The 23,280-nt window shown below is 39.4% G+C and overlaps 1 protein-coding gene across 1 annotated transcript; it reads left to right on the plus strand.

Moving 5' to 3' along the window:
• Nucleotides 1–1,276: 1,276 nt before the first annotated feature.
• PABPC1 (poly(A) binding protein cytoplasmic 1) lies at nt 1,277–17,951 on the plus strand. Its single transcript, XM_028164289.2, has 15 exons — nt 1,277–1,990; nt 5,150–5,343; nt 5,546–5,661; nt 7,793–7,932; nt 9,226–9,320; nt 9,657–9,794; nt 10,006–10,101; nt 13,100–13,372; nt 13,601–13,691; nt 14,313–14,423; nt 14,505–14,659; nt 15,229–15,313; nt 15,847–15,977; nt 16,567–16,660; nt 17,497–17,951. Exons 1-14 carry the CDS (start codon nt 1,798–1,800, stop codon nt 16,657–16,659), a joined length of 1,911 nt encoding a protein of 636 aa, XP_028020090.2. The 5' UTR covers nt 1,277–1,797; the 3' UTR covers nt 16,660; nt 17,497–17,951.
• The last annotated feature ends 5,329 nt before the right edge of the window (nt 17,952–23,280 follow it).

A 23,280-nucleotide genomic window follows, 5' to 3' on the forward strand; every position in this document is an offset into this window, starting at 1 on the left:
AAAGTGGGATTTGTATGTTGGCTTAATGTCATTCCTATTAACTGGTATTTTTGCTATCGATTCATTACAGCTACCATTCCTATTAAAGATCCCAACTAACTACAAAATTGTTTTAAACATTTTTAATACCGCGTTTAGACTATTTCTAATTTTGCCTGGCTGCAGGTCTGTGGTGCCGTGTATGACAGTGATAGACTCATACTTTAAAGAAAAGCATTTATTTTTCTGGAGTCCTGTTTTCTACCTCAAAGAAATTTCTGGCAGAAAGAGCACGAATCAGATTCCAACCTAGTACCTTAAGTGAATAGTGATCACGATACTTTAAAAAGGGAAGCGGACAAAGACCCCAAGATAGTTTCCCCCAATTAAAATCACTTTGACCAACGACAGCACCCAGTGGGGAGACCGGGGAGAGTCTAGGGCTCGGAACCGAGAGGACCAGGAGTCCGAGGGCCCCTCCCCTCCCCCTTCCTCTACTGGAAGCACCGCGGGGCGGCGACCGGGGTCCAGCGCCAGGACGGTTGGGGGGTCCCCGAGCGGGCGGCCGGGATCCGCGGCCAGTTGGAGTCAGCGAGCGCCGCGGCCGTTGGGGACTCCAGCTCCCAGCAGGCACCGCTTCTGCGGCCGAGGCGCGTGGCGGCGCTGCCCGCTGGGACTCGTAGTGCGGTCCGGTAGGAGAACTGGGGAGCCAGCCCTGGCTCCTTTCACCCACGTTTCGGAAACTGGGCCTGAAAGGGATCATACCGGTCCACTCGTGCCCAGCGACCCTCAGGGGCGGATGCGAGTGGAGCAGGCCTGGCTGCCGCGCGAAGAGGCCCGGGTGGCCATGCACGTGGGGGGTGGTTAGAGCCGAGAAACCCGGAAGCCCCGCGCGCCGCCCACCGCCTCGGTGACGGGTTAACGCTTCTCCCGGGTGGAGGTGGGGTGGGATGTGTGGGAGGAAGGGCCGTCCAACCCGACTCCTCGGAGAGCAGCCGGCAAGCCAGCCCTCCCTTCCCCCACGGGCCCTACGCCGCGTGGGCCCGCCCCCCCGGCCGCGGCGCGTGCGCAGAAGCCCCGCCCCTCCGCCCCAGCCCCACCCCCACCCCCGCAGCGGCCTCCTCCGCCACCTCTCTCTTCCTCTTTGCTCTTTCCTCCTCCTGTTTTCTTTTTCCTCCTCCCCCTCGCCTCCTTTTCTCCTCCTCCTCCGGCGCTGACGCTCGCGTAGGGCCCTGGCGTCAGTCGCGCGGGGGCGGGGCGACTGCGGCGCGGGGTATAAGTAGAGGGTGCAGGAGGCGGTGCTTCCCCTTCTCCCCGGCGGTTAGTGCTGAGAGTGCGGAGTGTGTGCTCCGGCCTCGGAACACACATTTATTATTTAAAAAATCCAAAAAAAATCTTAAAAAATCTTTTAAAAAACCCAAAAAAAATTTACAAAAAATCCGCGTCTCCCCCGCCGGAGACTTTTATTTTTTTTTCTTCCTGTTTTATAAAATAACCCGGTGAAGCAACCGAGACCGACCCGCCCGCCCGCGGCCCCGCAGCAGCTCCAAGAAGGAACCAAGAGACCGAGGCCTTCCCGCTGCCCGGACCCGACACCGCCACCCTCGCTCCCCAGCCGGCAGCTGGCAGCCAGCAGCCAGCGACAGCGGATCGACTCCGTTCTGCGGCTGTTGAGTAGTTTTCGATTCCGGTTGATTTTTGTCCCTCTGTGCTTGCCCCCGCTCCCCTCCCCCCGGCTCCCGCCCGCGACCCCAGCACTCGCTCTTCTCCTCTCACGGAAAGGTCGCGGCCTGTGGCCCTGCGGGCAGCCGTGCCGAGATGAACCCCAGCGCCCCCAGCTACCCCATGGCCTCGCTCTACGTGGGGGACCTACACCCCGACGTGACCGAGGCGATGCTCTATGAGAAGTTCAGCCCGGCCGGGCCCATCCTCTCCATCCGGGTCTGCAGGGACATGATCACCCGCCGCTCTTTGGGCTACGCGTATGTGAACTTCCAGCAGCCGGCAGACGGTGAGAGCCGGGCCCGACGGCGGGCGGGCGGCCATGAGGCTCAGGCGGCGGCGGCGGGCGGGTTAGGCCGGCGGGCCCGGGGGGAGGGGGCAGGAGGGCATGTCACCAGCCCTCCCCGGGGCCAGCGGGGCGAGGCTCGGGCGCCAGTACCCCGGTTCCCCGTGCCCGCAGGGACCCGCGCTGCCGGCAGCCGCACGCCCCTCTTACGCCGGGCCACTTCCTCCTTTGCGACCATTTTCTCGGCCTCAGCCGCTCTCAAACTTTAGGGTGATGACGCGCCGGGAGGGTGGGTGAGAATGGGTTCTAACACTACGCTCCCGCCAGTAGCTGCGGGATTCTGGGGTGTTGAGCGCCGAGCCCCCTTTTCCGGTAATAGGTGGAGGCGCTCCCACCACCCGAGGCTCTTGCCGGCGCCCCAGGACGCCCCAGGAAGTGCATTTCGTTGCTCGAAAAATACCACGTGTTGAACCCTGTAACCTCACAGGCCCGAGGCCTGTTCCGGCTACTGGCCCAATCGCCTGGGGGAGCCACGGGGACTTAGAATAAAGTTAATATGGTGGTCTGGTGGTGGTCATCAGGCTTCTGATTCTGTTCTTAATAACTTGTCAGTGACTGGTGGCCCTGGAAGTATAAACTACCAATGAGACGTGCATTGGGGTTTTTCCCCCAGTTCAGACATTTCTCACTCTTAACAGCAGGTTAGGAGGGAGGGGATGTGGAAGAGAACCCTTTTGGAGGCCATCGTTTTCTCAGGCTATTTAGGTAGTTGTGATTGTTTTAATCGAGTTAGTTTCGTAGTACTGGTAATTTGTTCGGAATATTTTTTTTTCTCTGAAATAGTTTCTATGGTTTTGAAGGATTTTACTTAAAAATGCCGTCACCAATTTTGACTGGAAAATATTACTTGTGAGTGTCGTGTGGACTGGACTCTTATACTTATGTGGCATTCTAGTGGTGGTTTCCTTTTTTTTTAAAGTAGTCCAGAATATCCATACATCATGGGGAATGATTGAGCACTAGAGTCAGCTTGAAATTTATGGGGAAAAAGACGCAGCTAACCTTGTATTTTTAAAGTAAAGTTAAACAGTTTGCAAAAAAATCCAAAATTTGGCAAACAGATATGTGACCTGATGACTTGCCAGGATTTTTCTTTATATCTGGATCAATTGACTTGCAAAAGTCATTTTCACTTGATTTTATGGTCCACTTTTGCCCTTCTTTCCCCTGGCTACTTGAATATATGTCAAGTGTTACAAAATATAAGGAATTTATTTTTATTTTTGTAGGAAAGGCCTTAAAGGTGGAATTGAAACTTTTATTTCATTAACAGATCTGGAGTTATTTAGTGATCAGCTTTTCACTAGGTAAAGTTAATACTGAGATTTTTGGGTAGGCAGGCTATTGAGTGACAGCAAGCCCGAAGTTGTAAAACTGCACTGCAGGTTTTCTGCCCTTTTGCTCTGTAGGCAGTAGCTCCAAATGTCACTCCATAACGGTTCCTCCCAACTCTGGTCAAGATTTATCGCTGAATGAAATATCAAGGAAGATAATTTGGGGGCAGATAATCACAAACTGAAGAGTTGATAGAGAAAACTTGGACAAATTCTAGAGAGCATGAAATGTAAACTTCTGAAAGTGGCTGTTATTCTTTCTAATTTTAAATCCGAAAAAAACAATTTTAAAAATTTCTTGGGGTTAGAAAAGTTGAACTTCAGGTTACCGTGGTTACAGTACACTCACTGTGTATTATCCATCTATTGCAGTAGGCCAGTATTGTAACTACTCAAAAGAAGGTAGCATTTTTCCATTTTCCATTTATTTCATTTCTATATATACAAATTATTGTCTTTCTAAATATTATTTCCAGTGGTTTCCGTTTTTTTCTCCCCCTTATTTATTGCTACATTGATGTATTTGTAGAATAGCTTCTGAAAGTGACCAGTTTCCAATTTAACAGGAAGAGGTGACTCATTCAAAAGAAGCTCAAGCAGAGTCAGCTAAAAAACTAGGGGAGCTGAGTAGGCGTGGTCAATTGATAAAATGAGCTGACAGTTGTTTGTCACTATCTTCTAGAAACTAAAACTTTCATTTATAGAACGAAGTGGCTGGAAAATTTGTCCTCTCACTAATTTTACAGTTAACACTAGCATGGAATTTGTGAAAATTGGTGTTTCAGGACTTCAAGTGGACTGTGTGTTCCCACTCTTTAGGGACTAGTGTTTTCTACTTAATGATATATTTTTCCATTTAGAGTCTAAACTTCTGTAATAAGTGTTTCTTTAATCGTACAGGTGCACATAATTTGATCCTTCATAGATGTAATCATAGGGTAGATTTTGAAATTTTCTAGCACTATTCAGAAATAATTGATTAATCATCAGTTATTAAGTAAATGAGTGATCTAAGATAAAATTGGTTTTATATGTAAATAAAGCATTTAAAGTGAATTGTGACTATCGTAGACCTGGTATTTCAAAAGTTTTGTGTTACATAGCTAAGTACGTCCAACTTTAGTTTTTGAAAGCCTGATTCAAGTCTTTCTGAATGGATAAAGCCTTTTTTTTTTTTTTTTTTAAACATGGCCATAGGAATTGTGCCATGAATCACTGAAATCCCCCCAGTAAGTCAGGAATGTTTTTTTTTTTTTTTTTTAGAAAATGGACTAATTTTTGTACAGTATTGACAGTGATAAGCAAGAAACAATTTTGACAAGTAATAGAGAAGAAGTTAAAATGCTTGAAAACCCATAAACTGCTCTGCTTGTGGATAATCTACAATTGCTTACTGTCTTTTATATTGCTTATTAAGCAGATTGTGAAGGGGAATCTTGCTTTTACAGTTGACTAGGAACAAAAAGGTGCTTTTAAATTTCATGGCAATTAAAGGAAGAGGTTGTTTCAGAAATAAGTTAGTTCTTAACGATACGTCATCCATTAACAAATTAACGTGGGAAATTTGGGGTTTTTTGATATTTGTCTTCTCTTTTTGCGTTGTACCATTTAAATCTAGACTGATATGAGGTAAGGTCCAGCCATCTTGAAGTTTAAAGAGGTAGAGGGACCATGTGCCCTACTGTTCCCTCCACAATAGTTTATATAAATTTAAGTGGGCTGTAAAAGTTTTGAAATAATATTTATTTTGAAAATGTCCTTCCTGCAGCGGAGCGTGCTTTGGACACCATGAATTTTGATGTTATAAAGGGCAAGCCAGTACGCATTATGTGGTCTCAGCGTGATCCATCACTTCGCAAAAGTGGAGTGGGCAACATATTCATTAAAAATTTGGACAAATCCATTGATAATAAAGCACTGTATGATACATTTTCTGCTTTTGGTAACATCCTTTCATGTAAGGTAAGCAAAAATATGACAGGTAAACATACAGTGTTTTAGTTTAATTGTAGTTTATTCTTGAAGATAGCAACCATGCTCTGTGTTAATGGATATCTTTATTTCCCAAATGCCCAGGTTAGGTAGCTGACAAGTTATCTCTGAATACTGGAAAAATGCTAAATCAATAGCAAGTAATGAAAAATTATTACACATTTTTCCCTAGGTGGTTTGTGATGAAAATGGTTCCAAGGGTTATGGATTTGTGCATTTTGAGACACAAGAAGCAGCTGAAAGAGCTATTGAAAAAATGAATGGGATGCTTCTAAATGATCGCAAAGTGTAAGTATAAATATTTAGTTAATCATACTTCAGATGCTTTTAATAGTTCAATTCATGCATTTTACAAGTAATATATTTGTGCTCTTAAAAGAGATACAGCTAAAGTGAAAATTAATAAACCACATCTTGGTAGATTTTATAATTGTCTTTTCTCCACATTCAGTGTAACATACAAGTAACAGTGAATTAATACAGCTGGTCAGCATTCAAACAGAAAAGAAACAGCAGAAGATAGGTATGCTGGAATATAAAGCTTTTTCAAAAACAAGTGCGTATTAGTTGAAAAACTAGAAATCCAGGCAGAAACTTAATCATAATTCCCAAGGTAGTAATTAGCCCCTTTTACATTCAAAGCTGAAGCTAAAATAACTTGCCTGTATTTACATACTGGTGTGACAGATAAACTGCGATACAAACCCAGTGGTCTAAATTCAGAGCTCAGGGTGACTCTCTGCTTGGCTTTACTCCCACAGTTTATTGATGGAGTTTAAAGATTGTCATAATTGTTGTTTCAACACCTTTTGGCTCCCTTCCCCATGTAAAGATAAATCGTAATTAAACCAGAAGTCTTCATGATTAATCTTTTCTGAAATAAACTTGTTCTTAAAAGTTGCAAACTTTTAAAATAATGACACTGATAAAACCTCTATAAGACTTTCTGCTACAAGTTGTAAAAATACAGATTTTATGAGCCCAAAGAAATTACAAATCTCAATTTTATCCTCAGTGCCAGTGGATTTTGCTTAATTAGGCAAATTCAGCTGTGAGGTCATATTTTAAGTGAGCTGTGAGCTCATGTAAACTGCAGTGATGGCGTGCAAATTGGGTTTGGTTCTTACAGGTCAACTGCATCACTCTTAAGGTGTGGTTCTCGTAAATCTGCACCAAGTGGTATGGTCAGTCTGTACATGGAGGAGTCATGCACATGGTGTTACCTGTTGTGAGCTCCGTCAGTTACATGATTAAGGGAAGACTTTGTAGTATGTAAAGAACCCCATACAAGTCTAAGAAAACCAGCAACTCCTCAGTGGGAACAATGTTTACAAAGGGTAATTCTTAAAAATAATACATCTTTAAATGAGAAAAATGTTCAGCATCATTAGTATTCAGAGATGAAACTATCTTTTGCCTGTCAGCAGTGCTTTAGGGGAAAAAAAAGAATGGCTACCACTGGTGGAGGTCTAGATTAAGTAAAGAACTTGATTTATTGCTGTTTTTTGAGTATAAAATGATATAACCCTTTTTTGGAAAGCAGTTTGTAGGTATAAACTTAAGATCATTTATATACCTTTCAAGCTGCCATGATTTCTGCAACTCTATCCTAAGAACAAATAACAAAGTTTCATAATGTTGCGGCATTATTTACAAAAGAAAGTTTTGTTGTCCACAATGGAATATCATGTTCCCACCGAGAACATTTATAAAACTAATTGCATGGAGAAGCAGCACCATATGGGTGGGGGGAGGTGTGGGGTGCGGCTAAGGGAATAAAATGTAGGTGTCTCCTATGGAAAGGAATTGTGCTGGACTAACGTTCTTAAGCACAGGGAACAAAAAGGCCTACGAAAAGTAGGTCACAATTTGGGTGGGATTATGGGCGATGCTTTTTGATGTATATTATATTCTTTAATGACACGTGTACTACTTTTAGGGAAAACCTCAATTTTTAAAACACATTTTGTTGATAATGCTGCAAAGAAATTTGTTCCAGGCCGTTGTATGTTAGAGTACAGAATTCGGTAGCTTAAATTTATATTTTAGGAGATTGCAAACAAAGTGCAAGAGCCATGTTGAAACAGCAACGATAAAAGCTTTTCTGTCTTTTCACTGCCTTTCACTAGTGGTGCAGGCATACTCCACTAGTTTGTATTGCTGGACGTAATCTTCTTAACCCTAGGTTAGCTAGAAGGAAGGGAGAGGAGTGTGCATTAAGAAAAATGTTCTTTTTCGTGATTATAGTTAAGAGGTTTGTTCTCACATTTCACTTAAGGCCCTATTTCTGTTTTATAGTTTGCTTTTTATTAGAGATTCTGAAATTACCAGTAACTATTACAGAGTCAGCCATCAGGCTTAATTAACCTGAACTTCATAAAATAGAACCTAATTTTATAGTTCTTATCTATTTTATTAGATTTGTTGGACGATTTAAGTCTCGTAAGGAACGAGAAGCAGAACTCGGAGCTAGGGCAAAAGAGTTCACCAATGTTTACATCAAGAATTTTGGAGAAGACATGGATGATGAGCGCCTGAAGGATCTCTTTGGCAAGTTCGGTAATGTGTCTGAATTAAATTTTTATACTCAGTTCTGAGTAATTGTTCAATGTTAGTTTTGGCTAATATTTTATACTAAAATAAATGGGACTTCACATATTTTAAAATACTGTAGTTATTTGGATTAAGCTACTGATAGTCCATTATACTAGCTTATAAATAAAATTCTATCCAGTTTAAAGGTTAATAGCATTGTATTAGCACCGTAAGGTGTGACTGTGTAATTGGAACAGATTTTAAAAGCTTTTGCTATGTTAAGAAATTGTGCTGGATTTATGCACTAACAGATCCCATCTCATCAGAGGCATTGCATGAGACACGGCCAACTTAGGTTGGAATGTGGTCTTTAATTATGGGACAGGATAGCTGGCCAGCTTTAGGGTATTTGGCCAGTCTCAGCATCGTGTTTGAGCAATTTAAAATAATGACTTTTAAAGACAAAGATCCAGATTTTCCCATGAAGTGTGTAACCGGTCTCACTTTAGATAGTTGTGTAGCTGATCAGAAAACGAACTTTAAATTGTGCTCTTGCAGGTGATTTACTTGCCCCTTACCTTTGCTTTCCTTTTTGTTTAACTTAAATAGGTGTCCCCTTTTTAAAAGCATTCCAAATCATAAAGAATGAGGAAATCTAATACTTTACTATTGCCAAGCTGGCATGCCACATTGAACTCTCTAAACAGTTGATGTGTGCCCATACATCTTGCAGATTCTCTGTAATCAGATGTGATTTTTAATCTTTTTTCCCCACCTACCTGAGATAATACTTACCACTTCAGTTAAGTCTGTTTTATTTGAGGGGGTGGTGGGGGGATATGTGTCTTCAGAAACATGCCACCTCCTCCAGGTGCTTCTGCTATGTCAAAGGTCAAACCCCGTGTTTCCTCTACTCCTTGTTGAAAATCAAGTGGGCCAAGGCTTAAAAATTCTTAAAGAAAAGTAAATTGTTTTAAAATAATGCATCTGTTTTGTACTAATTCTAAGAATAAAATTTCATCATCATTTACATTTCTCTAAAACATACCTCCTTACATGGAAGGAGGAGTGTTTCAGGGAATAGAGTATTTACTTAGCTTCTTAGTAGAAATAAAGGGTCTTAAAGAGAATATTTAGTGCCCATGGTGGGAGAGAAGAGGGTGGTTATAGGAGGAATACATTTCTGGAGGCTTGGAGGTTTTTTTTAATCCCCATTTTTATATTTTTTTCATGGCTTTGTTTGTGTATTGAAACTTGAAATGTATAAACTAAATGTTGTATGGAATACCTTTGAATCATTAAAAAAATTTTTTTTAGGACCTGCCTTAAGTGTGAAAGTAATGACCGATGAGAGTGGAAAATCCAAAGGTTTTGGATTTGTAAGCTTTGAAAGGCATGAAGATGCACAGAAAGTAAGACTTAAAATATACTAACCAAAGGCAGTGTGGGTTTTTCTGTATTTTATAGTAAGATGTGGGGGTATAAAGTTGAGTTGCTCTTGCATTGAAATACACATGCATACCAACGGCTAGTCTACACGTTCATCTCCACATGTATTGTTTTGAATTACTTGCATTTTATATATTTTGAGAGTATAAATTGAAAACCTCTATTGTCTTAAAACCTCAAAGTTTAGTTTTTATGGTGGGTCCATCTTTAGCTTTTATAATCTAACAAATTTTCTTTATTGTTAAAAAATGAATTTATATATTGCAAGTTAGTAATTAAAATTTTGTGGTCTTTGTAAGGCTGTGGATGAGATGAACGGAAAGGAGCTCAATGGAAAACAAATTTACGTTGGTCGAGCCCAGAAAAAAGTGGAACGGCAGACGGAACTTAAGCGCAAATTTGAACAGATGAAGCAAGATAGGATCACCAGATACCAGGTTCATTTTTTAACTGAAAGAGCAAAAATAAGACAGGGATGAGGAAACCTATTTTATGTTCATTTCAGTTACTGACAGGTAACTGGAGGGTTTGAGAGGGGAAAAGGAGAGGAAACATGGGATAAGATAATAGGAAGTATGCTTAAGTACCACTATGGTTTTCTTTTTCCTTTTTCTAAATTTTTTTTATTTTATTTTATTTTTCTTTTAGGGTGTTAACCTTTATGTGAAAAATCTTGATGATGGTATTGATGATGAACGTCTCCGGAAAGAGTTTTCTCCGTTTGGTACAATCACTAGTGCAAAGGTAAAGCATACGATGCACTTTTTTTTAAGATTTGGGAAAAATCCATGCCCATGGATATATGTATATAAATTTTATATTTCATATGGAGTGTTTTTCTTTATAAATGAATGGTCAAATCGTTTTTCCTTTTCTCTAAAAAATCAGCCTTTCATTTTTCAGAAAATCATATCTTTGCTTCATTACTTCAAAAACTTATATTCAGATTTGAAGTGGCTGGAAAGGCTGCATTTGATGACCATAGTGATCGATCATCACACGATATGCACTGTTTTGTACTCTGTTAAACTAGTTATTTTACTGGTTAGAGAAAGCAACTTATTAGAGAACTGTAATTGTTACTATTTGAGCTAATCTATATTTGCTTACAGAATTCACTCTGGGGAGTCAAACTTAAAGCCCCCTATAACAGTAAAGGTAGAGATCGTGTTTGCTTTTACTTGAAATCAGAAATTAAGAAATACAACAGTAAGATTCTAGTCTAAATTCTGGAATTTTGATATAAGAACCTCTACTTTAGGTGTTTTTTCTGGTGTCCATGGCCCAAGAATCCTTCTGTATTTAAAGTTCTGTATGTATGTACCTTGAGGGGTGGGAAGAGTATCTAAAACTTTAAACAGATTCTCAAAAGAGAACAGGAAAAATTAAAACTGAGTGCTCTGGAGTGACCTCGTGGCTGATCTTTCTACTCTGCAACCCCACTGACCGAGGGAACTTCTACGATAGAATGTTAAGGAGCACAGTAGAGGAATACACACAAAAATGCAAGTGATGTAGTTGTCTTCTGTTTCACTCAGCCTGTGCTTTTGTAGGAGAACCTGGAGTATGATAGAATCTATTCCTGAGTTTGTTTATTCTCAGTATGTTCCCTGAAAATCATTTAAATTGAATATTGTGCATCAGTTTATTTTGAATGTATGAAGAAGCATGCATGTTTTACAAAGGAGGGTCTTTATTAAGTCCTTTTCAAAAAGTCCTTTGTGGATCATATCGCTGTTGGCAAGGAGGTGAAAAAGTTTTTGCAGAAATTCTGGGAGAGGAGGTCATTAGGTTAATTTGATAATGCTTGCTGAAAAACAAATTGGTCAAGACAGAAGTAGAAAAAGGTGACCCTTCCATTTTTCATTTTCAGTCTTCAAAAGGAGTTTCGTTGGCCTTTCCAGATAATTTTCCATGCTTGTATACTTTTTGTATACGTATAAACAGTTTTTATAAAACAGGATCATAGTATACCTATTCTGCAACTTGTCTTTTTGTTTAACAGATCTAGGTACATATTTATTTCAGGCATTTTCTCATTTTTCGCTAAGGGCTGAATATTCATGGTATAGATGTACCATAACTTATTCTACTATGCCTGTATTATTGATCATTTGGTTTGCTTTGCATGCTACTAACAGTGTTAGACCCACCACTCTAATAAACATCTTTATACATATATCTTTGCACACATACCAGTATTTCTGAAGTTCAAGAATTGAAGTTTCTGGTTAATGGGTGTGTGTATTTAAATTTCATACAACTGAATTGTCCCAAAAAGGGTGAACAAATGAAATTACTACTAGTCTTGTCAATTTAGTAGAAAGTGGTATGCATCTTTTTAAATGAGATGTACTTTTTATGTGTTTACTTGTTTAGCCTATTCTTTGCATGTTTTTATACTGCATCGGTTATCTTTATTGATTTAGGGGAAATTTCATGTCAGCGCTTTGTTTTACGTTGCAAGTATTTTCTCCAAGTCTTCCACTTAGGACTTTGGGGGTCTTGTGTCATCTTAGATTTTCCCTGTATTTTTGCATCTTATGTTCAGATACAGAATCTTATCTGGCAATTTGATTTTTTTCAATGTGATGTGAATAAGAGCTCTTAAGTTAATTCAGAATTATCCCTTTGTACCACGTACTAGATAATCCAAAGTCCGTCTTTTCCCCACTGTTTTAAAATGTAAGCTTTAACATACGAAGTTCCCATAATTGCATGGGTATGTTTCTGGACTCTGTTTTTTGAGATATAATTAACATAAAACATATTCAAATGTACAACATAATTGTTTGGTATTTGTATATACTGCAAAGTGATCACAATAAGTCTACTTAACATTCATTACCATAGTTAAACATTATTTTTCTTTTAATGGTAACTGTAAAGATCTACTCTCAGCAACTTTCAGATGTATAATACAGTATTATCTGTAGTCCCCATGCTGTACAATACGACCCCATGAATTGCTTTTATACCTGGGAGTTTGTACTTTTTAGCCACCTTCACCCCGTACCTCTCTGGCAACCACCCGTCTGTTCTGTGTATCCTTGAGCCCAGTTCTTGGTTTTGTTCTTTTGATTCCACATTTATGTAAGATCATTGGTCTCTGTTTGATTGCTGTTTTATTTGTTCTCTGCCACCAGCATGCTGTTTAATATAGCTGTATAGCATGCTTATGTATATTGCAGGGCTACTGAGAAGTTCTTCACATCTCCTCATTGCTTGTTTCAAAGATTTTGAGTCATTGTGAGCTTCCTGAATATTGTTTATACCCCAGTATTTATGGCCCTTACGGTCTTGAATGTGAAATTTTAATTTTAAAATGTGGATATTATGATATTCAACTGCTTTTTCCTCCCCTCTTAACGAGTAATAAAGCATCTTGTCAGCTCGAATTGCTAGAATAGTCAAATTTTGATTGTGCATGTTTTTAGTGGTGCTGAAATTTAGCAGGCCTTGATTGTATTTAGAAATTAAACCTTAATATTGAAAATCTAAAACTTTTACGAAGTTGCTTTTGTACCTCCACCCCTTTACTTCTTTTGCTTGGCTAGGATAATGCATGCATGTATTTTCCCTTAATATTTGGATATCAAGGGAAAAATTGTGGGGAAAAAAGATGAAAGCATTGACAGGATTTAGTTAAATGTGAGTCGGTGGCTATAGTTGATACTCTGCTTTTTGTGCCTCATCCTACCATTGCATTAATCATGTGGTTTCTTCCATTTTCTTTTAATAGGTTATGATGGAGGGTGGTCGCAGCAAAGGGTTTGGATTTGTGTGTTTCTCCTCCCCAGAAGAAGCCACTAAAGCAGTTACAGAAATGAATGGTAGAATTGTGGCCACCAAGCCATTGTATGTAGCTTTAGCTCAGCGCAAAGAAGAGCGCCAGGCTCACCTCACTAACCAGTATATGCAGAGAATGGCAAGTGTAAGAGCTGTGCCCAACCCTGTAATCAACCCCTATCAGCCAGCACCTCCTTCAGGTTACTTCATGGCAGCTATCCCACAGGTAGGTTTTACAAGAGAACAGAAACCTCATGAAGGTTTTCCTCTTCAGTCATCTTTAATGTTTTGTGCCCCACTAAAAAATAAATAAAGCCCTAAGATGAAGAGATGTTAATTATGATTGGATTTGAAAAATGCCTAGAGTGTGAGGACCTGCGAAATGTTTTGAGTGCGTAACTAGTTGCATGATTTGCTTTTGTCTTTAGCTGATACATTTGCTTGCTTTCTCCAGACTCAGAACCGTGCTGCATACTATCCTCCTAGCCAAATTGCTCAACTAAGACCAAGTCCTCGCTGGACTGCTCAGGGTGCCAGACCTCATCGTAAGCTTTTTGTTGTTGTTTTTTAAGGTTGCAAAGTATTTGAACTAAAAACATAAATGAGGCGAATTGGCTGTTACATCCCAATGGTATATTAGCTGTTGCTTTTTATAGTTTATTTTTATGGGTGTTCATTTTGGGGATCCTAGCATTTTGTTTTTAAAAAAGAATTGTAAAATGTTTCACCATTCCTTAAGACAGCAATATCTATGTTGTTTTGATTTTCATTTATGACAAGTTTGGGAATGCATCCAACTCAATTTCATATTTGGTTAGGCAGTAGTTTTAAAAGATCTTGTTCCATGTATGAGGACCGGGGTCCAGGCATTTTCAGCCTTGTCCCGTGGACTAGTGCTGTATTGCAGGAACACTTAGAATCAGGTTCATGTATCATGTTCAGATATTAATAAGTACTTGTCCTTGTATGAATGAAAATTTTTTATTTACTGATGCTCTGATATGATTAAGTCTGGAGAAATGGCATATGGGAGCCTAAGCTTTTAAAAATGTTTTGTTTATGTTTGGTCATCTATAGCCTTTTGTGCAAACCTCAGCTCTGAAAAAGCGGCATGAACACTTGGTGAGTTTTTCCCAGTTAATGTGTGTTCATGTCTTTAAACGTAGCATTCCAAAATATGCCCGGTGCTATCCGCCCAGCCGCTCCTAGACCACCATTTAGTACTATGAGACCAGCTTCTTCACAGGTTCCACGAGTCATGTCGACACAGCGTGTTGGTGAGTCTTAACCCTTCCTGTAAAAGTTGGTCTCCAATTTGAAATAGCAAGATAAATACGAAGATCTTTTTATTTTTTTAGCTAACACATCAACACAGACAATGGGTCCACGTCCCGCAGCTGCTGCAGCTGCAGCTACTCCTGCTGTTCGCACCGTTCCACAGTATAAATATGCTGCGGGAGTTCGCAATCCTCAACAACATCTTAACGCACAGCCACAAGTTACCATGCAGCAGGTGTGGATTTAATGATTTCTTTATAAAGATGACAGTCCTTGATCTCAGTCAAAGACATTGAAGACAACTGTATGATACATGAGAGCTTAAGCCATGTAGAACACCTTGTTGAGGTGCCACTAATTGATAGTATGTAAAAATGTCTTCTATGTGCTGTATTCTAGGAACTAGACAAGCATTCAGCAGTCCCTCATCCGGAATTACTTATGTGATATGAGGGTTTTGTTTGGCATAGTTGTAAGAAAGGGTAAAATAAAGTTTAGTTTGTGAGATTTGCCTTACCTTTTTTTTTTTTTGACCCTAGGACCAAAATCGTCGTTGATCATAGTAGAAGTATGATTCCAAAGAATACTCCAGATAAAAAAGAAAATTCAACATCCCCTGTGCTTATAATACTTGAGCACTTAGGTGTTAATATAGCTATCTTAGGCTGTATTTCTGAATCACTCAGCTTCTATTTATGTTTAGATTGCAGTCCTTATCCAGTTAATTTCCAGTGATGGCTGTGTTTGTACTGGCCATTACTTCGGTACTTTTTAAACTTAGGAATTTTCCCGTTTTCTTTCTAGCCTGCTGTTCATGTACAAGGTCAGGAGCCTTTGACTGCTTCCATGTTGGCATCTGCCCCTCCTCAAGAACAGAAGCAAATGTTGGGTAAGTACCTTTGTCCCACCTAGTCAGTTATAGAGACACTAGAATATAGGAAGACATTTAGACCTCCTCTGTACCTAAAAACGACAGCGTGGCAGGATGTGAATCGGCGTGGATGATTATGATGGCGCAGTTTGTCTGTCCGGAAAAGCTACTAACATGTTGCCTTTGATTGATGGCGTAATAGGGCATTGCTTGCCATGTACCCCGCCACATTTTTGGAAGAAGGAATTTGAACCAAATGAGTAAACCACTTTGATTTTGCCTGAGCACAGATTTAACACTTTAATAGTAAACATAGCTTCAGTTCATCTTTTTTTTTGGCAAACTGACAACTGCCAAGAATTCATTGCCTTGTGGTAGATCTTAATCCATTTTATAGCAACTTATGAAAGATAATGAAATGGTGGATTATGGGTTAACATTTATTTGCTGTATACAAAAGGTTCTTAAACCCCAGTTTTAATATGGTAGATGCCTTAAAAATTTTTTGTTTTTTTTTGATTGAAGGAGTGTTTGAATGTTTTTGTTCCTAGGTGAACGGCTCTTTCCTCTAATTCAAGCCATGCACCCTACTCTTGCTGGTAAAATCACTGGCATGTTGTTGGAGATTGATAATTCAGAACTTCTTCATATGCTTGAGTCTCCAGAGTCTCTCCGTTCTAAAGTAATTTAAATTTTATCATTTATCTAGTAGCTTCTTATAGTACATATTCCAGGATGTTTTGTAGGAACTTAATTTTCTAGGACATTTATAAGTGCTTTATACAAGTCACGCACAGTTCTAAGAGCTTTATAAATATTAATTGAAAATCCTAATAATAACCTATGGTGCTGTTATCCCCATTTTATAGACGGGGAAACTGAAGCATAGAGAGGTTAAGTAATTTGCCCAGTGCTCACAAAGCAGCTAGTGAATGGCAGAGCTTGGTTTCAAATCCAGTCACTGTAACTCCAGCGTTCGTGCTCTCTTAACTGTGCTACATCTTTATTGGAGAAAGGGATGTTTGCTGATAATTCTCAACTTTGGGGGATTTTTGGTGGAGAGAGAGTAAGAAGTGCAAGAGGTTCATAATTCTAGAACAGTGGTGGAATGGAACCCAAAAGATACGGATATAGTTGGAATGTTTTTCGATAACAGTTGTTTCCACTTTCATCTGAGGAAAGGAATTTGCCTTTGTTGGACATTTGTGTGTTGTCAATTTGAAATTATCGTCTAATTATTATTTTTTAGAACCAGTTTTTCTTTTTTTCAGGTTGATGAAGCTGTAGCTGTACTACAAGCCCACCAAGCAAAAGAGGCTGCCCAGAAAGCAGTGAACAGTGCCACTGGGGTTCCAACTGTTTAAAGTGAGCCTGCCCCCTATGTTTGTTTCTTATTCTATTTTAACAGTTTGAGCATATTTTGAAACATAGGAAAAACTCATTTTACCATTAATTCAAATACATTGCAAATTTTTCGAAGAGAAGTAGAGATACAGAGGAATTAAAGGAAACTTTACCTGTTAACCCTGGTATTGACTTGAATTTTTAAGATCAGAGCCCTTTCAAGCATTTTGTATAGTAATTTGTATTAAATGGCTGTAACAGGGGTTGGCCCTGTATAGCTATTCTTGGAGGACTTTTCATAGCTTAATACATTTTCTTGGGTGGCAGTGATGACAGTTGCCTTTTGGCCTCTGCTGTTGCCTTTCGTTACCCCCAAGAAATGGGGTGATGTAGCTGTGTAGCCAGAGCCAGGGATGAGCAAAGCTTTTCTGTAAAATAGGAAATAGTTGGGGCTTTGGGGGCCGTGTTACGTGTTGAAGCTACTCTGCTCCACCGTTAGTGTGAGAACAGCCACAGACAACATGTAAACCAGTGGGTATGGCTGTGGTCCAGTAGAGCTTTACAGAAGCAGCCTGTAAACAGGCTGAATTTGGCCAAGGGCTTTAATGCTAACAAGTGCCAGTATTGGTCCTGTTATTTTTCTTGTTTTGTTAAAATATTTGACATATGACACTGTAAATTTAAGGTGTGTAACATGTTAATTGGAATCATTTATATATTGTAATATGACTGCCATTATAGCTATAATTAGCACCTCTGTCACTTAGGTAAAGATCCTTTCTTTTTAGTGGTTGGAATCATTAAGTTCTGTCTCTTAAATTTGATGATTATAATCTTTTTCCCCCCCACATTTACAGATGATCAGGGACCACGAAAAGAAACCCGTGCTTCACCGAAGAAAAATACCTAAACATCGAAAAACTTAAATATTATGGAAAAAAAACATTGCAAAATATAAAATAAATAAAAAAAGGAAAGGAAACTTTGAACCTTATGTACCGAGCAAATGCCAGGTCTAGCAAACGTAATGCTAGTCCTAGATTACTTATTGATTTAAAAACAAACAAAAAAAAAAACACAAAAAAATAGTAAAATATAAAAACAAATTAATGTTTTATAGACCCTGGGAAAAAGAATTTTCAGCAAAGTACAAAAATTTAAAGCATTCCTTTCTTTAATTTTGTAATTAATTCTTTACTGTGGCATAGCTCAGAATGTCACTTCTGTTTTAAATAACAGAATTGATAACTGAGCAATGAAACGTAATTTGGATTATAAAATTCTTGCTTTAATAAAAATTCCTTAAACAGTGCACAGTGATGTTACGCTATTTTATTTCTCTTTGTAATTGGCTTGGGTAAATAGGTGATAAGCTGGAATTGGTGTAAGAACCTCTTTCATGAGAAAGGTACTTAAGGGGTTTCTTAGTTTTATGGAAAAGAGGCATAAGACAATGTCTGTAATGCAGTTTATGAATTTAGATTTCCATGCGAGTTCTTGAATCAAGGCATATATTTTATTTGTTAAATGACCTTAGCATCTTTTGAGATGATGCCAGTATATGACTATGTTAAGGTTTCTAGGCTGGCAGATAACTAGCTTAAACTCTCATTTTATGTGGTATAAAACAGTAACAACTACTGTATTTGTTGGATAGGAGGGTATAGATAACAAAAATTACACTGAAGACTAGATGTATTAAGTGTACAAAATTTAGGATTCGTTTTTTTAAGCCTTCTTTTTAAAAGTCCTTTAATTTGATGATTGTGACTTATCTCAGTGTAATACCTTATCATCCAAAGTACTTGTGAATAATGAAGATATAGGGCTTCTACATCTAGAGAATAGATGTAGAAGATCAGGATTGGGGCCCAGGACATGCATTAAACCAGATATCCCTGGCAATTTCAATGCACTTTAGAGAATGGCCTAGTTTTAACTCTATTCCATTCTCTACATACTGCTGCCAGAGTTAGCTTTCTAAGTTGCATATCTGATTATCTCATCACCATGCTAGAATGATCTCAACTCTAGCTCTCGCCTTTGGGAGCAAATAAATAAATCCAAATAAAACCTTGGCTATGACAATGGCAGCCCTCCCTGCATGTTGAAGCATTATGATGCTTCTGTACCTGGAATGCTTTTCACCTTGGCTTCATTTGGAACCCAAGATATACCCAAACCCCACCTCCTATCCCATGGCTTATATCAGTGCACCTAGTAGGCATTACAGTGATGATTTTGGATTTTGTCTGGCCATTGTCCTATTCTGACTGACAGTTTGTTGAGATGAAAACAATCTTTGAGTCATCATGAAAGTGTTCCTCAGTGCTTTAGGAAGGCAGAGGAATATATGTTTATCAAAATTTGACTACAAAATGGTTCAAGCCTGTAGGTTTTAAAGGAGCAACTTCTAAGATGTCTCAAGCTAAAGTTCTCACAGTTGGAAACCATTCCAAATCTAGAGTTACAGATAGGGTTTGCACAGACAGTAGCTTGCTTTATACATTGGATAGCTGGAATTTGGTATTTCTTGTGTGATATGAAGATAACTCATTTCTATTTTTGAAATGTCTATTTTCTTAGCGGAGGCAGCAAAACTCAAGTAGTTGTGATCTACTTGCAGGAATTGACATCAAAAAAAGTCAGTCTTCATTATTTGATGATTCTGTATTTGCAAATTCACTAAAAGTTACTTGTAACCCCAAAAATCTACTTGTGCAAACAATAGATTTCAGTCATTTGCAGACATGCACAGAGCATCAAATTTTGAGTCACCTGAAATGCACATGTTCCCAGCTGAGGTCAAAAAAGTCTGCCTTCTTGTTTCAGCTCTCATAAACAAGTATCCTTTTCAAGGTCATTCTTGTGCCGTGTGTGTGTGTGTGTGTGTGTGCGCGTGTGTGAATGACATAAAACAAAGCTATGTATCAGTTGATGAAAATGTGATGGGCTCACAGGTATCTAACCGTTATTTCCTCTAGGAGCAATGATTCAGTATTAACTAATTACAGTGTTAACAAGACTTCACAAAACAATCTCCACAATTAATGAGGACTAGTGTCTGATAAATGTATGGCTCATCATCGACAGTAGTTATTTTAAACCACCTAACTTCATGCAGGATTTGAGGTGAAGCAGAAGAAGGCAGCTGACACTACTGTACCGTACACAAGGCATATGTATGGCTGCTTCTATTGGAAGGTCTGAGATAAACTAAATTGATTAAGTTTTTCTGTGGGTAGTAGATATATAATGGCTACTTGGAAACTGCTTTTTTAGCCTAGAATCTCCTTTTCTCCAGTTCATGTACACTAAGACTTACATGGATAAAACAAGCTAAAGTAATGTGTCTTGTTTACAGGATGCTACCTTTGATTATACTTACTTCTCTCCTATCAGACTAATGGATCACAAGTGAATGAGTGACATTTTGGAGAGTACTTTGAAATTTTCTTACTCTTGACATAAAACCATGGTCCCTATTCATGTGCAGTGAGCAAATGACTGAAGAGGACCTGGATAGTTGTGCTTATTTAATAAGTGCATTCTCCCTGTAAGACCAGTTCTCATGGAAACAAAATCAGAAGTTTGGTTCAAGTTGGAAGCAAAGTGGGTAGAGCTGGCCAGCTCTGACCAGCCATGATGGTCTGATGCATGCTGCTTTGCTGGAGACCAGTGCTACACTGATGAGTTCTGGCCTCCCTTTTTCTAGGCTTCACATTGACTCTTCTGTGCATATAACATATCTTCAATTAGACAATCTAACTAGTTAAATTGAAGGGTTTTTAGTTTCTTTGATACATCGTGGATGTTGCTGTGTCTTCTCAGCCACCTGGTTGCAAGTACTATGTGTAAATGTGGCAGAATAAGAAGGTAACTATTTCAAATTTTACATGTTACCTTATTTACCTTTCTGTCTGTCCACAATTGCAAGGTTCGGGGGTGGGGGGAATTGTCTTATCTGCAAAGGCAGAAAAACATGCAATTTATATACTGACGTTGTTACTGACATATTCCCCAGAAAACGTGAAACAGGTTATTCATTAGCCTAAACTAACATTCTCATTCTCTCTGTAGAGAAAAAGCTCTTTACATTGGAAGTCAATCTTTCTTAGATCCACAAAATAAGTAATAACGGTTGATAAACACAAGCAGATGGATTTGTGATTGGTCATGGGGTTCTGTTTCTGTGTACCCCCAGCCCCAAGTAAAATGTGGTACTTGGAATATTTTATTTTGATTTTCAAATTGCTAAGTAAACATGCCAGACTGACATCCAAAAAGTTAATATTTCCCAAACTATTGAAGACATTTTGACCATTTTCTTGTAATAGCATAAAAAGTTATAGTGATGTAAAAAAATGACTCAGATGCTAAATTGTATGCTAAACACATCCTTTCAATTTTTAAACTTGTTAAATCTCATTTTTCCTAAGTAATCATTTGCAAATGTTGGTGATATTTACAGTACCAATTATGATACAGTGATAATTTGGTGGCACCATAATTATGGGCAGCAACAAAAATCGTGAAATAAGTGTCTGAGGAATGGAGATCGTGTGCACGAAGAGACAGCAGTTATGGGCACCTCTGTAGAGCAGGGATTCTTAAGATGGGTGGGTCATTGTTTGAAAATCAGAATTTCTTTAAACATTGAAAAGCTTGCTTTTGAATATTGAGCATGTGCTACACGTTCACTTATCAAGTGAACTCTTTACATGCACTATATCTAATTCTTATTACCATCCTATAAGTTTGATTCAATCATATTCTCATTCTACAGATGAGGAAACTAAAGCTTCAAGAAGTTTGGTGACTTGCCCAAAGTCACATAGTAAGTTGTAGTGAAGCTAGGATTTGAATCCAGACCTACAGTTCATGCTCTCAGGTTCTGTGTAAACTGCCTATGAACTACGAAAAAGTAAAGTTGCATAAAATCTCAGATGCTCGGGCTACCTTCAGCCTGGTCATGGGAGATGGGATGATACAAGTATATCAAAGCGCATAAGAGTAAGCCAAAACATAAAGGTGCTTTTTTGTTTTCACATTTTAGGACAGTCAAAAAACAGGAAAAGAGAAAGTCATTATTTAGAAAGTTAAAAAAGGTCTTTGACCAAGCTGAGCCTAAAATTCTAAGTCAGAATATTTTCCTTTCTTCTGAGCATGTTGGACTGCCTGGGAATATCAGACATTTCCTTTATCAACCCTGTGATCATTTTTCTGAGCTTGTTCAAATTCTCATTCTAGGTTCCCTTGGAATTGTAAATGGACTTAACCAAAACCTTTTAATTATCCTGAGTTTTTATAAAACTTGGGGAATAAACTTCTGACCCTGTATTGTACTTCTGTGCCAATTAGGAAGATGTCAACCTTTTCTCAACAGTTATTAGCAAATAGATAAAATGCCACTGGCTGCTGCTAAAGAAGAAATTTCGAACAAATTAGGTATGTTTATCTAAGTAACATACTGCCAGTAAGTGGCAAAGCCAAATCTAGAACTCCAGGCTTTCTGACTGGAGTCTGTGCTATTAACTTTCATTTTGTTTTGGTTTAGTTTTTATTTCTCTTGCTAATCCTTTAAGGTGAAAAAACTTCGACAGGAATTCTTTGTATTTTCTTTACCAATTATATTAATGGATAACAACTTGTAAAGACAGATTTTTTTTTTTTTTGGTCGTCATTTAAACTTAGTTTTCACCTGGTCTCAGAGATCACTGAAGTGATGTCAGAATCATGGCAGTCTAAGTCATTCTTTTCTCACTCCTTTTTTTTTTTTTTTTTAAGGTAGATTTATTTATTTATTTATTTATTTTTAAATTGCAAGCCTGGAAAGGCAATGAAAGGATTTTTCTTATTTATTTATTTATTTATTTTTGGCTGTGTTGGGTCTTCGGTTCGTGCGAGGGCTTTCTCCAGTTGCGGCAAGCGGGGGCCACTCTTCATCGCGGTGCGGGGACCGCTCTTCATCGCGGTGCGCGGGCCTTTCTCTATCGCGGCCCCTCCCGTTGCGGGGCACAGGCTCCAGACACGCAGGCTCAGCAATTGTGGCTCACGGGCCCAGCTGCTCCGTGGCATGTGGGATCTTCCCAGACCAGGGCTCGAACCCGTGTCCCCTGCATTAGCAGGCAGATTCTCAACCACTGCGCCACCAGGGAAGCCCTCACTCCTTTTTAAATAACAACTAACTAGACCTCCATAACAGAACAGAAGTGCCTCTGCACATTACACCAAGGGACACACCAGCCCACCTGTGCAAAAATAACAGGTCCGTAGTAAGGGCTGTGGATCCATGGGGTTTGGTGAACCTGCCTTACCCACCACCACTTGCCATGATGGGGGGAAAGAAAGCCTGGAGAGTGCAAAACTGGGCAGATATTCACAGGTGAGAGAGAATTGGTGGAAGTCCAGCCTGCCTCGGGAGATTCCAGCACGCCATCAGAACAGCATAGACACAGATAGAGATGAGTTTGGATGCAGAGAAGAGGGAAGAACTCACACAGGCAGCCGCCTTCCCCAAGAGCGCACTGCAAGGGGCTGGGCTTTTGGTGGCAGCAGTGGCAGCCTCTAAGGCAGAGAAAGTGGAAAGTGGGGACCTCGCCTATGGAGAAGGTAGGTGGAGAGCAAAAGTGGTGAATGAA

This window comes from Balaenoptera acutorostrata, chromosome 17, assembly GCF_949987535.1.
Source record: "Balaenoptera acutorostrata chromosome 17, mBalAcu1.1, whole genome shotgun sequence".
In the NCBI taxonomy this organism is placed as follows: domain Eukaryota; kingdom Metazoa; phylum Chordata; class Mammalia; order Artiodactyla; family Balaenopteridae; genus Balaenoptera; species Balaenoptera acutorostrata.